Raw genomic sequence first — 16,067 nt, forward strand, 5'->3', positions numbered from 1 at the left:
GGCGACGCACGACTTCCGGCGAATTCTGTCATGGAGCCTCCCGAGCAAGTAGATGGGCGACTTCCGGAGGCTCCATCCAATCGCGACGCTCCCCGCGCGCTCCCGCTGTCTCCCCGGCTCGCGCGCCCTTTCTCCCCCGGCAGGTGCCCGCGCGCGCGCCTCCGCCAGGCCCGAGCAGGAAGGACGGAGCCGCCATTACAGGAGGAGACACCCGAGTCACCCGGATACACCCGGAAACCACCCGGCCATCCCCGGGAGAAAGCCAGAAGCGGCGTGAACACCCCCGGGGACAGCGGCGAAACTAGATGAGAAGTGCACGGAGGGAGAGGAGGTATAAAGCTGTCTATACATATATACCGAATTATGAGGACTTACAGGTGTGTGTGTGTGTGTGTGTGTGTGTGTGTGTGTGTGTGTGTTATATATATATATTAGATTGTAAGCTCTTTGGGACAGGGCCTCCGTTTGCCTTATGTTGTCCTTTATTTGCTGCTTTAATCGTTTTTGTTTATACTTTATTTACCTTATATTGTAATTTTCTAAACCGCTGCGTACACTGTTGGCACAATATAAATAAAATGAGAGATATATATATATATATATATATATATATATATATATATATATATATATATATATACACACACACACACACACACACACACACAATTACAGGTTATATATAGCTGCATGTGTTTGTGTGTATACACACGCCCTGATCTATGTATATACCTGCCTTACAGTATATAAGTTGTGTATATACATCCCTACTGTGTGTGTGTATACCTATTCTGTAATAGATACAATTTATATATACACCTCTACTCTATGTATCTTCCATTCATTGTCTGTATATACTGTACATATCCCTGTCACCTCAGCATGATATCATGACATTAGATTTTTGTGCACAGATTCTGTGTGTATATGTGTAAGATATATATATCTATATATATATCTATATCTATATATCTCTGACATATATCTATATATCTCTGACATATATCTATATATCTCTGACATAGGTAGAGACAGTTGTACAGCCAGACATACTTAGAGACTGACTGACAGCTGCAGCGCACCCTGGAACTAGGTACAGGGGTTACTGCAGCCCCCTCTGGGTTTATACATTATGGTAATGTACTGTATGTATCTCACTGATTTGCCATGTACAGCCCTTCTACCCCAAAAATACCGGTAGTTCTTATGAATACACACACACTTCTAGAGACTGGTGTCTATCTTTATTTTTATAGTGCCATCCATGTATATAGCGCTTTACAGCAGTAATACATATGATATAATAGGAATAAGTGCTTCATACATAAAAGTAGACCTTTAGAAAATGACGTTCCTGCCCTGAAGAGCTTACAATCCAAGTTACAATCATATCGGTAGAGAGACAGTTGTACAACAAGACGCACATTTGAAACACTAACAGGTGGGCGGGCAGACTGGTAGACTCTTTGGCTGGTGGATAGGTATGTAGACAGACTGATACACAGACGTATAGCCGTATGTTTAATAATAGTTTGTTCTTGTATAGCACTGCTAGTTTTACACAGCTCTTTTACAGAGACATTTTTGCAGACACAGTCCCAGCCCTGTAGAGCTTGCAATCTGTTTTTTTTTTGTAGCTGAGGAACAGGGAGATAAAGTGACTTGCACAACAAGGTCACAAGGAGCCGACACCGGGAATTGAACCAGGTTCCCCTGCTACAAATTCAGTGTGTAGCGATGTTACTTGACATATACATTTAAATACACCCCTGTTATATGTATATTTAACCTGTCATGCAGTATATTGAGTGTATAGATACACCTTCTTTATGAATGTTCAGTATATAGTACAGGGGAGCACAATCTTTTTTCCCTGCGCCCCATGCTGGCTCTTCCCCTCCCTTTGCGCCCCCCATCCCTCTCTTACTTTGGTGCCGGCGTCATGTCCCGTTGCCGTGGCAACGTGGCGTCACGACCTCGCGGCATCATTTGATGCCGCGTTGCCATGGCGTTGCGTCTCCAGGAGCAAGGTAAGTGCAGTTTACAGAGGCCTTCGCCTCTTCCCCGGCACTTAATTTAAGTGCCTTCGGGAAGCGCGCAGGGCCTCTAAAACCCGCACCCACCGCAGACAATCTCGCGCCCCCCAGTTTGCGAACCGCTGATATAGTATATACAATGCATAGTTGCACCCATACTGTACGTACATACTTCCCCTGCAATGTACACAGTGTATGTTCAATCCTGCTTTATGCATATAGCCCAAAGGTGGACAACTCCAGTTTTCAAGACCTACCAACAGGTCGAGTTTTCAGGATATCCCTGCTTCAGCACACAGGTGCCTCAATCAGTGGCTCGTTTTTTGACTGAGCCATCTGTGCTGAAGCAGGGATATCCTGAAATCCTGAGCTGTTGATAGCCGTTGAGAACTGGAGTTGCCCACCCCTGATGTAGCTGCTTTCACAGTGATACAGATGTGGAGATAATGGAAGGTGGCAGAGGTATGTGAGCCCCATTGCAAGTTACATGTGTAATGTGTCATCACAGCTCTCTCCATATACATATATATTTTACACAGTTTCCATGATGTCATTAGTGCCCTTTGCTGTTCTCTAGTCTTCCCTGCTGACTTCTGTGTGTCTCTCTCTCTCTTTCTCTCCAGATTGTTACACTCGGTATTTGGATATGACACCTGAACGCAGCGTGTGTCCCGGGGCCTGTATGTCTGACGTAGTGATGAGCGGGGGTTCCTCTTAGTAACATTCTAACGTGTCCTGCCTGTGAGGAGCGTCTGTGCATGGGGCGACGGAGCCAGACAGCACCTCGGCAGCTGTTGAAGTGGTCAGGATGAGCACAGCGCCATGATGATGGCTAGGAAACAAGATGTCCGTGTGCCCACCTACAGCATTAGCATGGTGGGCTTGTCTGGCACGGAGAAGGAGAAGGGCCAGTGCGGCATCGGGAAGTCTTGCCTGTGTAACCGCTTCGTGCGACCCAGTGCAGACAACTTTCACCTGGACCACACGTCTGTTCTCAGCACCAGTGACTTTGGGGGCCGCGTAGTGAACAATGACCACTTCCTGTACTGGGGGGAGGTGGGGAGGACGCTGGAGGACTGCATAGAATGCAAGGTGCACGTGGTGGAGCAGACAGAGTTCATAGATGACCAGACCTTCCAGCCTCATCGCAGCACAGCCCTCCAGCCCTACATCAAACGGGCCGCCTCCAGTAAGCTGGCCTCAGCTGAGAAGCTTATGTACTTCTGTACAGACCAGCTGGGCCTGGAGCAAGACTTTGAACAGAAGCAGATGCCAGAGGGCAAGCTTCTGATAGATGGCTTTCTCCTGTGTATAGACGTTAGCCGTGGCATGAACAGGAACTTTAATGACCAGCTGAAGTTTGTGTCCAACCTATACACCCAGCTGGCCAAGACCAAGAAGCCCATGGTGCTGGTTCTGACCAAGTGCGATGAAGGAGTTGAGCGCTACATCCGTGACGCACACAGCTTTGCCCTCAGCAAGAAGAACCTACAGGTGGTGGAGACCTCAGCCCGATCCAACATTAACGTGGACCTGGCATTCACTGCACTGGTGCAGCTGATTGACAAAAGTCGTGGGAAGTCCAAGATCATCCCCTACTTTGAGTCGCTGAAGCAACAGAGTCACCAAATCGCGACTGCAAAGGACAAGTATGAGTGGCTGGTGGGGCGTGTGGTAAACACTCACAATGAGACGTGGCTCAACATCAGCCGGCGTATGCAGAGCTGCAGCGAGTACCAGGATTATGTGTACCTGGAGGGCACTGACAAGGCCAGGAAACTCTTCCAGCTACACGTGCAGCGGCTCAAACTGGACCACATAGATCGGAGGCGCAAGGTTTACCTCTCACAACTGCCCCGCGCCCTCAATGCCCTCGTGCCAAACCTGGAGGAAATCGACCACTTGAGCTGGAACAAGGTGACTAAGCTGTTAGAGACCAAGGTCGACTTTCCCAAGTTGTTTGTGGTCCTTGAGGAGACACCATGGGACCTGACTAGCCATATCGACAACATGGAGGATGAGCGCATACCGTACGACCTGACAGAGACGGTGCAGGCCACAGATGTATTTACCATCCATTTGGAGAAGCTAAGGAATGCCAGGAAGAAAGAAGAGATGAAGAGGTCCTTCAAGGAGAACCTGTGCACATCCCTCTTCATCACCCCAGGGAAGCCCTGGGAGGAGGCTCGCAGTTTCATCATGAGCGAGGAGTTCTACCAGTGGCTTGAGGAACCGGTCTACCTGGAAATCTACGGCAGGCATCAGAAGGAAATCATCGACAAGGCCAAGGAGGACTTCCAAGAGCTGCTGCTTGAATATTCAGAGCTGTTCTATGAGCTAGAGTTAGATGCAAAGCCTAGTAAAGAGAAAATGGGTGTGATCCAGGAGGTACTGGGCGAGGAGCAGCGTTTCAAAGCTCTGCAGAAGCTACAGGCGGAGCGCGATGCCCTCATCCTCAAACACATTCATTTTGTCTATTACCCCACTAAGGACACCTGCCCCAGCAGCCCCTCCTGTGTGGACACCAAGATCGAACAGCTGCTCAGTTCCAGGTGCACACACCCGTCTGACAGAACCCACAAAGACCTCAATGTAGACAGGATAAACCTGGTGATCCTGGGCAAGGATGGGCTGGCACGGGAGCTTGCTAACGAGATCCGAGCACTCTGCACCAACGATGACAAGTACGTAATCGACGGGAAGATGTACGAGCTCTCTCTACGCCCCATCGAGGGCAACGTTCGACTTCCTGTCAACTCCTTCCAGACATCCACTTTCCAACCGCATGGCTGCCTCTGCCTCTATAACTCCAAGGAGTCGCTGTCCTATGTGGTAGAGAGTATTGAGAAGAGCAGAGAGTGCAGCCTGGGTCGCCGGGAAAACCACCTGCTCCACCTGCCTCTCACTCTGATCCTTGTTAACAGGAGGTTGGACACAAGCGGGGAAACGGCACACAGCCTAAACCAGCAGGGCCAGCAAATCGCAAGCAAGCTGCAATGTGTGTTCCTGGACGCGGCTTCTACTGGCCTTGGCTATGGGCGCAACATCAATGAAAAGCAGATCAGCCAGATCCTGCGGGGGCTTCTGGAGTCCAAGAGGAACCTGAACGTGGTGAGTACTACACCCAGCATCAAAGACCTGGCCGACTGTGACCTGCGTATCGCCATGTGCCTGATGTGTGGAGACCCCTTCAACATGGAAGATGTGCTGAGTGCGCTGAAGCCTCACACATACCGTCCGTCACAATGCGGGCTCAGCAGCTCTGTGCTTCTCGACCTGCCCATCGGGAGTCAGAGGCGCCGGCTGGAGCTGCTCATCTTGTCGTATCATGCCTCCTTCAGCATCCGCAAAACCCGTCTGGTTCATGGGTACATGGTCTTCTACTCGGCCAAGCGTCGCTCTTCCCTGGCCATGCTGCGTGCCTTCCTGTGCGAAGTGCAGGACATTGTCCCCGTGCAGCTTGTGGCACTAACTGAGGGGCCGCTGGGAATGTTGGACAATGTGACGCGAGAGCAGCTGACGGAGGGGGAGGAGATTGCGCAAGACATCGAGGGCAAGTTCCTTATGCTGACATGTGGCCAAACGCAGCCCAAGTTGGACATGTTTAACCCCTTCTTCAAGGATGTGTTGGAGAAGAAGGTGATCATCGAGGCCTCGCACATGTACGACAACACAGCTGAGGCTTGCAGCACCACGGAGGAGGTGTTCAGCTCGCCCCGTGCCGGCTCCCCTCTCTGCAACTCCCACCTGCTCGAATCGGAGGAAGACCTGGAGCCATCCCCTCAGCACATCCTTCTCCGGGATGAGCCGGTCGTGGCGGCCTCACCCAGGGACCACTCAAAGCTGACCATGGAGCTGGAGGACAGCGGGGCACTACCCTTTATCTCCGTCATGAGCGCCTACGAGGGCAAATTCAACAACAAGGTACCTCCGCCCCTCAAACCAAAGCCCCCCATCCCTTTCGACATCTCTAAGCCTGACTTGTCATACCTGGAGCCAGGGAGCTTGGACGGACATAGGAAGTCCCTGACTTCTGTCACCTGGTCCTCCTCTGACCCCTTCGACCCCTCAGACTACGCTGAGCCCATGGACTCTGTGGTGAAACCAAGGAACCAGGAGGAGAACATCTACTCTGTTCCTCATGACAGCACTCAAGGCAAGATAATCACCATCCGAAACACCAACAAACCCCAGGCCAACGGCAGTGGCAATGGCTCTGACAGCGACATGGACACCAGCTCCCTGGAGCGGGCACGTAAAGCATCCATCGTCACTAAGCCTGTCCTGTACCGTACCAAGTGCACCAAGCTCGGGAAGTTCTCCAGCTACAGGAGCAGCCTCAGCGTGGGCAGCGATGACGAATTAGGACCCATGCGCAAGAAGGAGGAGCCAGGAACACAGGGCACCAAGGCGGACAACACTGCGAATGCCTACGAGGCAGATGGGGAAGACCCTCGCAAGAGGAACATCCTGCGGAGCCTGAGGAGACCCACTAAGGTACCTCAGAACAGTATTAATGTAAGGGCACCTATGACTGCCCTCTCCTTTCTCGCACACACGTGATGCCTTCTCCTTGGACTCCCACACACACACAATGCGCTCCCCTACACACACACACACACACACACACACACACACACACACACACGTACGTGATGCTCTCTCATGCGCCCCATGACACCCCCCCTTTCTTTCCATATGCATTAGATGACCTCTAACCTGCTCTTCTCTTCCCAGAAGCCAAAGCCTAAATCTCGTCCGTCCATCACCAAGACCACGTGGGAGAGTAATTACTTTGGTATCCCACTGAGCAGTGTCGTGTCCCCGGATAGACCCATCCCCGTGTTTATTGAGAAGTGTATAGAGTACATCGAGAACACAGGTGAGACATGGGTGAGGGGGTTTGGGAGAGGGAAGAACGAGAGTGTATAGATATATATCTAACTAACTTTTTATTTATTCTAAGTTACAAAACTGTAGTGGTTAAACTGAACACTGTTATATGAGGAGGAGGTTAAATGTCAGCAAAGGAATAATACCAAATGAATTTTACTGGTTGCATAAAACCCCTTAAGTCAGTATTTGTTAAAAGCACCTTTTGCAGCAATTACTGCTGAGTGTTTTTGGATAGGTCTCTACTAGTTTGTATAATGGGATGGTGACATTTTTGCCCATTCTTCACGGGAAAATTGATCCAGTTCTGAAAGTTTGTTTGGCATTGTCGATGGACTGCAATCTTCAAATCTCACCATAAATGTTAGATTGGATTCAAGTCGGGACTTTGACTGGGTAACTCAAGAACATTAATTATTTTCTTGTTCAACAACTCCAGTGTGGCTTTGTGCTTCGGGTCATTGTTTTGCTGAAATGTGAATTTCCTCCTCTGTTTGAGTATTGACTGACTCAACCAGTTCCTCAAGGATTCGCCTGTACTTTACACCATTCATTCTCCCCTCTATCCTGATAAGCTTCCCAGTCCCTGCAGAAGACAATCATTCCCATAACATGATGTTGCCACCACCATGCTGGACAGTTGGCATGGTGTTGACTGGGTGATGTGCAGTGTTGGGCTTGCGCCAGTTGTAATGCTCGGAATTTAGACAACTGGCACAAGCCCAACACAGCACATATATATATATATTATATTATAAAATCATGCCTTATCGATCCGCTGCTGGATGTAGGCCTCCCCAATGATGTTCCAGGTACTGCGATTGCAAACTTCTTCTCCAAGTTGCTCCAACAAATTTTCTGATTTCATCCTCCAAGCTTACTTTTGGTCTTTTAATCTCCCTTGGAATTCCAATGATGGTCATTTGTTCTTGCAAATTGCCATTTTAATTTCTTCACTCGTGATGTCGAAGATGTTTGGTTTTGAACTTGTTCATTCTTTTTCCCGTCTCTTCAGGAAAATACCCAGCATACATCTCTCCATACTTTTTTGTGTTGTCTTGTGTGTCTGAATTATCTTCGTATTTAGGGTCCAAATTTCACATCCATACATGATCACGGGCAGAACACACTGGTTAAAATCTTCCTTCTTGAGGCACTGTGGAAGGTTACATTAAATATTGTCTTGTTTATTCCAAATGCGCTCCAATCCATCTTCATTCTCCAATTGATTTCATTCAAAAGGTTCCCAACCATTGTTATTTGCCGGCCAAGGTAGACATAGTCTTCGACTACTAGTTCTATTCCATTTATTCAAATCTTTGCAGACTTAACACGTTTGTTGAACATCACTTTGGTTTTGTTGATTTTCATACAGGGGCTCACATTCTTGAGTTCTCCAATTTGTTGTTGGAGTCCTTCTGGACTTGTGGCAAAAAGAATTTAATTGCAATTCGTAGGTGACTCAAATATTGACTATTTATTTTGATTCCTTTTTTTCCCTAATCTGTCTTGAACAATTCTTTTAAGTGTTGCAGTGAAAAGTTTTGGTGACATGGTGTCTCCCTGTCGCACTCCCTTGCTGATCATTATTAGGTAGATGTGGCATTCTCGTAAATATTCTTTTATAATATCAACATACGCTTCTTCAACGTTCTGTCGTCTTGGTGCATCTAGGACCGCTGAAGTGTAGAAAGAATCAAATGTTTCTTTGTAATCTACGAATCCTAAGCAGAGTGGTGGATTGTATTCATTACTTTGGGAAATCGCTTCTTGTACGACATGGATGTGGTCCATTGTGTTGTATCCATTGTGAAATCCTGCTTGTTCTCTAGGCGAAGCTGGGCAAAGTCCATGGTCTGTTGCAACCGATTAGTGAGTATCTTCTTAAAAATCTTGTAAGTGATTGGGGGTAGACTGATTGGTCTGCAGTTCTTGAGGTCTTCTTTATCTCCTTTCTTGTGGATGAGGATAGCTATGGCATTACTCCATTACTCTGGAATGTCCCTGTTCAAGCAGCATGTAAAGAGTTTTTCAAGGATTCTTTCTACTCTTTCCCCAGCTTCTTTCAAGATTTCAGTTGTAATTCCATTTTCGCCGGGAGACTTCCCATTCTTCGTGGATTGTATTGCTTTTGCCACTTCTTTTGGAAGGGCTTATGGTACATCATTGGTGGTTTATTCGCGCTCGTCTTCTGCTTGATTATGTTCTGTTATCTTTGGTCTTGTACAATTTCATGTAGAAGTCCTCCACTGGAAAGTGCATGGTCATTTATTGTTGACCCATCGTCTTGGTCGAGTGCAACGATTTGATTTCTTTCCAACCATAAGTCGCTGCTTTGTTGTCTCTGCGGTTTTGTTATCTTCGATAGTCTTTCTCACCATATCACAGTTACATTTTCTTACATCTTCAGTTATACGTTTGCGGATCGTCTTGTATATTCAATTGGGATTTGTTTATTTATTTTTCCTCATTAATTGTTTTGTTATATATAAAACCACTTGATTGATATTTCCAAACCGCATGTTGGTTCTTGTTGATAGAGACAGATATAGATATGTATCCCTGATGTTTATGCACCTTGCTCTGTTCAATCGTTTAAAAAAAAAAACGCAACCAATATATACATATATGCATGCATACACACACACACACACACACACACACACACACACACACACACACACACACACACACACACACACACACACACACACACACACACACACACACACACACACACACACATATTAGTTGCTTTTTTTTTCTTTTTAAACGACAGAGCAAGGTGCATAAACATCAGGGATACATATCTATATCTGTCTCTATCAACAAGAACCAACATGCGGTTTGGAAATATCAATCAAGTGGTTTTATTGAGCAGTGAAATTTTGGACTCCTATAGGACCTCCAAGACGCTAAGAAATGCCATATTGGGGACCTTAAACGCTGACCTTCAATAAAATCACTGAATTTATATTGGCAAAGCGCACTAGTTAATGTTTGCGTACGCGCGCACTGTGCTACGAAATATGCTGGTGCGATAAAAATAAAAGATGAGAGAGAAGGGTGGTCCAGGCCTGAAGGGGGGGGTGTCAAGTGGGGGTCTGACCTGTATGAGGGGAGGGTCCAGTCGCTATGGGGGGGGGAGGAGGAGGAGGGAGGAGGAAGGTCCAGTCTGTGTTTTGGCGGTGGGGGGAGAAGGTTGTCTGTGTGAGGGGGGGAGGTTCAGTCTGTGTGTGTGTGTGGGAGGGGGGGGGGGTTAGGGCGTTTGGGAGGTTCAGTCTGTGGGATTGCATGGGATTTTATTTGTAGGATCAGGGTGAATCTGTATAATGCTGTGTTTCCACCTAGGGATGAGCACTGAAGGAATCTATCGTGTGAGTGGGAACAAGTCTGAGATGGATTCTCTACAGAGACAGTTTGATCAAGGTATGGTGAGGGGGTGGGGGGAGGTGAGTGGCGCGTGCTGAGGTGGGCAGTGGGCACAGATTAGAGGGAAGCGTGGAGGAATGTAGTGGGAGCTTATTACTGGGGGAAACGTGCAGGTAGGGAGCGGGCGCAGATTTCTTGGGTGGGGGGGGAGTCAGTGTATGTTTGTGAGGGATGAGCTTTGTGTGTTATGGTGGCACTGTCATTTTCATATATCTAATACACACATTGTTGTAATTGTCAGATCAGAGCCTGGACCTGGCAGAGAAGGATTTCACGGTGAACACTGTGGCCGGAGCCATGAAGAGTTTTTTCTCAGAGCTACCGGACCCTCTGGTGCCATATAATATGCAGGCAGAGCTGGTGGAAGCGCACAGTAAGGCGACACACACACACAATCTAAAAACCCACACACCTACACACGCACTGGCCTGCACACCTACGCACGCACTGGCCTGCACACCTACGCACGCACTGGCCTGCACACCTACGCACGCACTGGCCTGCACACCTACGCACGCACTGGCCTGCACACCTACGCACGCACTGGCCTGCACACCTACGCACGCACTGGCCTGCACACCTACGCACGCACTGGCCTGCACACCTACGCACGCACTGGCCTGCACACCTACGCACGCACTGGCCTGCACACCTACGCACGCACTGGCCTGCACACCTACGCACGCACTGGCCTGCACACCTGCGCCCATTTATATACATGCTAACTACATGTCGGTATGTGTATTTACTTGATGTATATATGTTTATGTAGTGCCACCAATGTATGGCTGCACTTTACAGAATTAGTAACACAGTATAGAGGTATAATATACATAGATTGCCGTTACACGCACATGCATGCACACCAGCATGTTGTATAGATCCTCCACTGACCGTATAGAGCTGTGTCCTGTCCCACAGAGATTAATGATCTGGAACAGAAGCTTCAGGCCCTGAAGGACGTTCTCAAGAAATTTCCCAAGGAAAACCATGAAATCTTCAAATACGTCATAACTCACTTATACCGGTGAGTGCTCCTAATCCTGATCCTAACCCAATATTATAACTCCCTTTTAAACCCTCACTTTATCTCCCCCTAACCCAAACTCACGTAAACAATTGAGAGACCCTGCTACTGGCCCAAATGTCAACCCCACATTGTAAACTTCCCCTAATCCTAACCCCACAAAATAACCCTAACCCTGCCTCTCTGTTTCACTCTAACCATAATGATGTCCCCCGATGTCTCCGATTCACATAATTACTTTCTCCCCCTGTTCCCCACCCCCCCATAGCTCACAGTTATGTTTCTATGCACCAGCGCACATTCGGTCTATTTCCCTTACTTTATCACACATCTCTTTCCTCCTTCCTCTGACTCTCTACACCCTTTCTGTATCACACATGGACAATTAGATATAGGGGGAGTGGGGAGAGATGAGACATACTGTCCTCAAGTCCCTCCCCCTTCTTCTGCGTCTCCCACCTCCCCCCCCCCCATCTCTACTCTGCGTCTCCCCCCCATCTCTACTCTGCGTCTCCCCCCATCTCTACTCTGCGTCTCCCCCCCATCTCTACTCTGCGTCTCCCCCCCATCTCTACTCTGCGTCTCCCCCCCATCTCTACTCTGCGTCTCCCCCCCATCTCTACTCTGCGTCTCCCCCCCATCTCTACTCTGCGTCTCCCCCCATCTCTACTCTGCGTCTCCCCCCCATCTCTACTCTGCGTCTCCCCCCCCATCTCTACTCTGCGTCTCCCCCCCCATCTCTACTCTGCGACTCCCCCCCATCTCTACTCTGCGTCTCCCCCCCATCTCTACTCTGCGTCTCCCCCCCATCTCTACTCTGCGTCTCCCCCCCATCTCTACTCTGCGTCTCCCCCCCATCTCTACTCTGCGTCTCCCCCCCATCTCTACTCTGCGTCTCCCCCCCATCTCTACTCTGCGTCTCCCCCCCATCTCTACTCTGCGTCTCCCCCCCATCTCTACTCTGCGTCTCCCCCCCATCTCTACTCTGCGTCTCCCCCCCATCTCTACTCTGCGTCTCCCCCCCATCTCTACTCTGCGTCTCCCCCCCATCTCTACTCTGCGTCTCCCCCCCATCTCTACTCTGCGTCTCCCCCATCTCTACTCTGCGTCTCCCCCATCTCTACTCTGCGTCTCCCCCCATCTCTACTCTGCGTCTCCCCCCCATCTCTACTCTGCGTCTCCCCCTCCATCTCTACTCTGCGTCTCCCCCCACCTCCCCGCCGTCTTCCCCTCCCCCCCCTCCCCGCCGTCTCTCCCGCTCACTCTAACACCCCCCCTCCCTGCTCACTCTCCCCCACCCCCCGCTCACTCTCCCTCACCCCCGCTCACTCTCCCCCACCCCCCCCTCCCTGCTCACTCTCCCCCACCCCCCCTCCCTGCTCACTCTCCCCCACCCGCCCCCCCTCCCTGCTCACTCTCCCCACCCCCCCCCCTGCTCACTCTCCCCACCCCCCCCCCCTGCTCACTCTCCACCACCCCACCTGCTCACTCTCCACCACCCCCCCCCCTCCCTGCTCAATCTCCCCCCCCCTCCCTGCTCACTCTCTCCCCCCCTCCCTGCTCACTCTCCCCCCCCCTCCCTGCTCACTCTCCCCCCCCCCCTCACTTTTACACCTCCCCTCCCCGCTCACTCTCCCCCACCCCTCCCCGCTCACTCTCCTCCACCCCTCCCTGCTCACTCTCCCCCACCCCTCCCTGCTCACTTTCTTCTCCTCCCCCTCTCCCTCAGTCTCTTCTCCTCCCCCCTCTCTCCCAGTAAGTCTCTCCTCTCTCCCCCCCCCTCTCAGAGTGAGCCAGCTTCACCACATGAACCTGATGACCAGTGAGAATTTATCTATCTGTTTCTGGCCGACGTTGATGCGCCCGGATTTCACCACGATGGATGCACTGACGGCAACTCGCACGTACCAGACAATCATAGAGCTCTTCATCCATCAGTGCCACTACTTCTTCTACCAGCGCCTGCCGTTGGACCTGCCCACACCCAGCTCCCCCTCCACACCAACCCTCACCCAGCCTTCCCCCCCCCAGTCCCCACCACTCAGCCCTGTATCCCCCCTGCAGACCCTGGTACCCGTTGAGCAGAACGCCCTGTGACCCTCCCCTCCCCCAAGCAGCTTCTAGTCATCCTGAGGCAGTGTCTGCCCCCTCCCTGCCACCCGCTGACCACTTCCAGTGGCCAAGGGAGGAGCTGACGGGATTATATTTAGGACAGAGCTCCAGGGACCACAACAGTCATGGAGAGACTGGGAGTCTGAGCCAGGAATGGACCCTGTAACAGAGTGGGAGAGTGCACTACAGCCTCATACACTACCTGTGCAAAAGAGTGGCCTCATACACTGTGCAAGATAAAGCGTCCTCATACACCAAGTGTGAGAGAGAATGGCCTTGTACATGAACTGTACAAGGGAGAGGGGCCTTCATCCTGTGTGAGTCAAAGGAGGGGTTCTTATAAATTAATTGGATTTTTTAAGTCTACACTCAATGTGGATTACAAGAGGAGCAGCATTCCATGTGGATTACAAGAGGAGCAGCATTCCATGTGGATTACAAGACGAGTCACAATTTGATCTGGGTTTTATCAGGGTGGATTATATGGACCAAGGACTCTCCGTGTTGTCGTGTGTGTATGTGGGGGGAGGGTAGTTGCTGTGGATTCTCCCCATTCCAGGGTAAATGGAGGGCAGTCTGTTACCTGCCCTCCCACCCCCTGTCCCTTTTGTGCCAGATGCTAGAACACTAATACAGAGGGCACAACTTGATGCCACACTACATATCTTAGCACTTACAGATAGACGGGGCCCACTGTGGGATTACTAGGGGCTGCATGAATTCAGCATTGTATGCTTTGTGCATCACTACATTTAAAACACTAACGTGTGATGGGCTGGAGTGCACACGCATGTTACATGTGTCTGAGAGGTGAACGTCTGTTTAACCCCTGCTGCTCCAGCTGCTTTTCACCTGAGGCACCACAGGAGTTGGTTGATCATGGAGTGCTGTCCTGTGAGGGGTCATTGGTGGTAACTAAGCTCCTGAGGTGCCTTAATGCCCTGACAGCTTGAGTAAAACCCAGGACTTGACATTGATTTGTGTTCAGAGCAAGGCCGGATCTTCGCATGCATGAGGGGTGAAACTGAATACCCTTAACAGAGACTGCCCCCCTTGACACTGACACCCCCCCCCCCCCTCTTTCCTAAAACAGACTACTCTTGGGGTATCACTGAGTATATAGAGTGTAAGGATAGGATATTTAGTGTATACAGCCGAGATGAGATGTACTGTCAGTGGGTGTATAGAGTGTATACACTGGGACCAGATGTATTGTACTGTCAGTGGGTACATAGGGTATATACAGCTGAGAGTAGATGTAAGGAGATGTATTGTTTTGTCAGTGGGTATATATAGTGTCAGTCACACTGATGGCTGATATCACATGTTATAGGGAGGGTCAGTTTCACTCTTTGAGGGTCTGTGTTATGTGGAGGGAGCACGTGTATAAACTGTATAGGGCTCCTGCAGAAGAGCGTGTGTGTATATGGCTCCTGCATGAGAGCGTGTGTATACCCTGTGTATATGGCTCCTGCATGAGCGCGTCTATATACGGCTCGTGCAGGAGAGTGTGCGTGTATAAATAAACCTGTGAAATATCACTCCTGCAGGAGAGTGCGCGTGTATAACCTGTGTATATGGCTCCTGCAGGAGAGCGCGTGTATAACCTGTGTATATGGCTCCTGCAGGAGAGTGGGCGTGTATAACCTGTGTATATGGCTCCTGCAGGAGAGTGGGCGTGTATAACCTGTGTATATGGCTCCTGCAGGAGAGTGGGCGTGTATAACCTGTGTATATGGCTCCTGCAGGAGAGTGGGCGTGTATAACCTGTGTATATGGCTCCTGCAGGAGAGTGCGCGTGTATAACCTGTGTATATGGCTCCTGCAGGAGAGTGCGCGTGTATAACCTGTGTATATGGCTCATGCATGAGTACGCGTGTGTAACCTGGGAATGTGTATAACATGTATATACGGCTTGTGCAGGAGAGTGCATGTGTAAACTGTGTATATGGCTCCTGCAGGAGGGAGCACATGTATAACCTAAATCTCGCCCTGAATGAATTCCCAAACTTGTAAACACGTGTGCAGGACGAGGTACGTGACAGAAGTGGCGTGGAGGGACCTGTTCGCAGCGCTCCTCGCAGGCGTTGCTGTGATCTGAGATTACTGCAGTGTCGATGATTAGATTCATTCCTCCTGGTTCTTTTTATGATTTTTTTAAATCGCTGTCCATTTGTTCTGACCGAGGGGTCAGGTCATTTAGTGCATGAGAATGTGATACTTCTGCTGACGTCAAGAATCATGTATTTGCTACGAGTATTGTTATTGTAATTGGAATGGTGTACAAACTCCAAGGGCCTTAATGTGACTTGTATCATAGCTAATAAATCTTGTTACAAACTCCCAGCACTCTCCCTTCTTCTACACGTCTGTAACCTTCTCATCTCTTCCACACTGGGAATGTATACACAGTGTCACAGCACGATGGGAATATACGTATACCCTGTATCGTGATATGATAGGAATGTTTGTACACCATGTTGCGATATGGTGGTACAAGTCTTTGTATAGAGAGTTTCATATGGGGTTTCAGGGAGAGCTGGGGACAAGCAAGGTTAAGACACAGG

General features: G+C 49.7%; 1 protein-coding gene across 2 annotated transcripts; it reads left to right on the forward strand.

Moving 5' to 3' along the window:
* The first annotated feature begins 106 nt into the window (after positions 1-106).
* ARHGAP35 (Rho GTPase activating protein 35) lies at positions 107-15,844 on the forward strand. Of its 2 annotated transcripts, none has more exons than XM_075608842.1 (7): positions 107-377; positions 2,660-6,533; positions 6,774-6,918; positions 10,281-10,358; positions 10,603-10,734; positions 11,283-11,388; positions 13,176-15,844. In XM_075608842.1, the coding sequence occupies exons 2-7, from the start codon at positions 2,859-2,861 to the stop codon at positions 13,483-13,485; spliced, it is 4,446 nt and encodes a 1,481-aa protein (XP_075464957.1). In that variant the 5' UTR covers positions 107-377; positions 2,660-2,858; the 3' UTR covers positions 13,486-15,844. The 2 variants fall into 2 exon arrangements, with proteins under 2 accessions (XP_075464957.1, XP_075464956.1); XM_075608841.1 differs by having other exon boundaries at positions 107-331.
* The last annotated feature ends 223 nt before the right edge of the window (positions 15,845-16,067 follow it).

The sequence above is a fragment of the Ascaphus truei genome, chromosome 7 (assembly GCF_040206685.1).
Source record: "Ascaphus truei isolate aAscTru1 chromosome 7, aAscTru1.hap1, whole genome shotgun sequence".
In the NCBI taxonomy this organism is placed as follows: domain Eukaryota; kingdom Metazoa; phylum Chordata; class Amphibia; order Anura; family Ascaphidae; genus Ascaphus; species Ascaphus truei.

Excerpts from the sequence above, each read along its gene's own strand:
- ARHGAP35 (XM_075608842.1), top strand. The coding sequence starts at position 2,859 with ATGATGATGGCTAGGAAACAAGATGTCCGTGTGCCCACCTACAGCATT. Across the intron at positions 10,359-10,602 it reads ACAGAGACAGTTTGATCAAG|ATCAGAGCCTGGACCTGGCA; the intron begins GTATGGTGAGGG and ends TGTAATTGTCAG. Across the intron at positions 11,389-13,175 it reads GTCATAACTCACTTATACCG|AGTGAGCCAGCTTCACCACA; the intron begins GTGAGTGCTCCT and ends CCCCCCTCTCAG.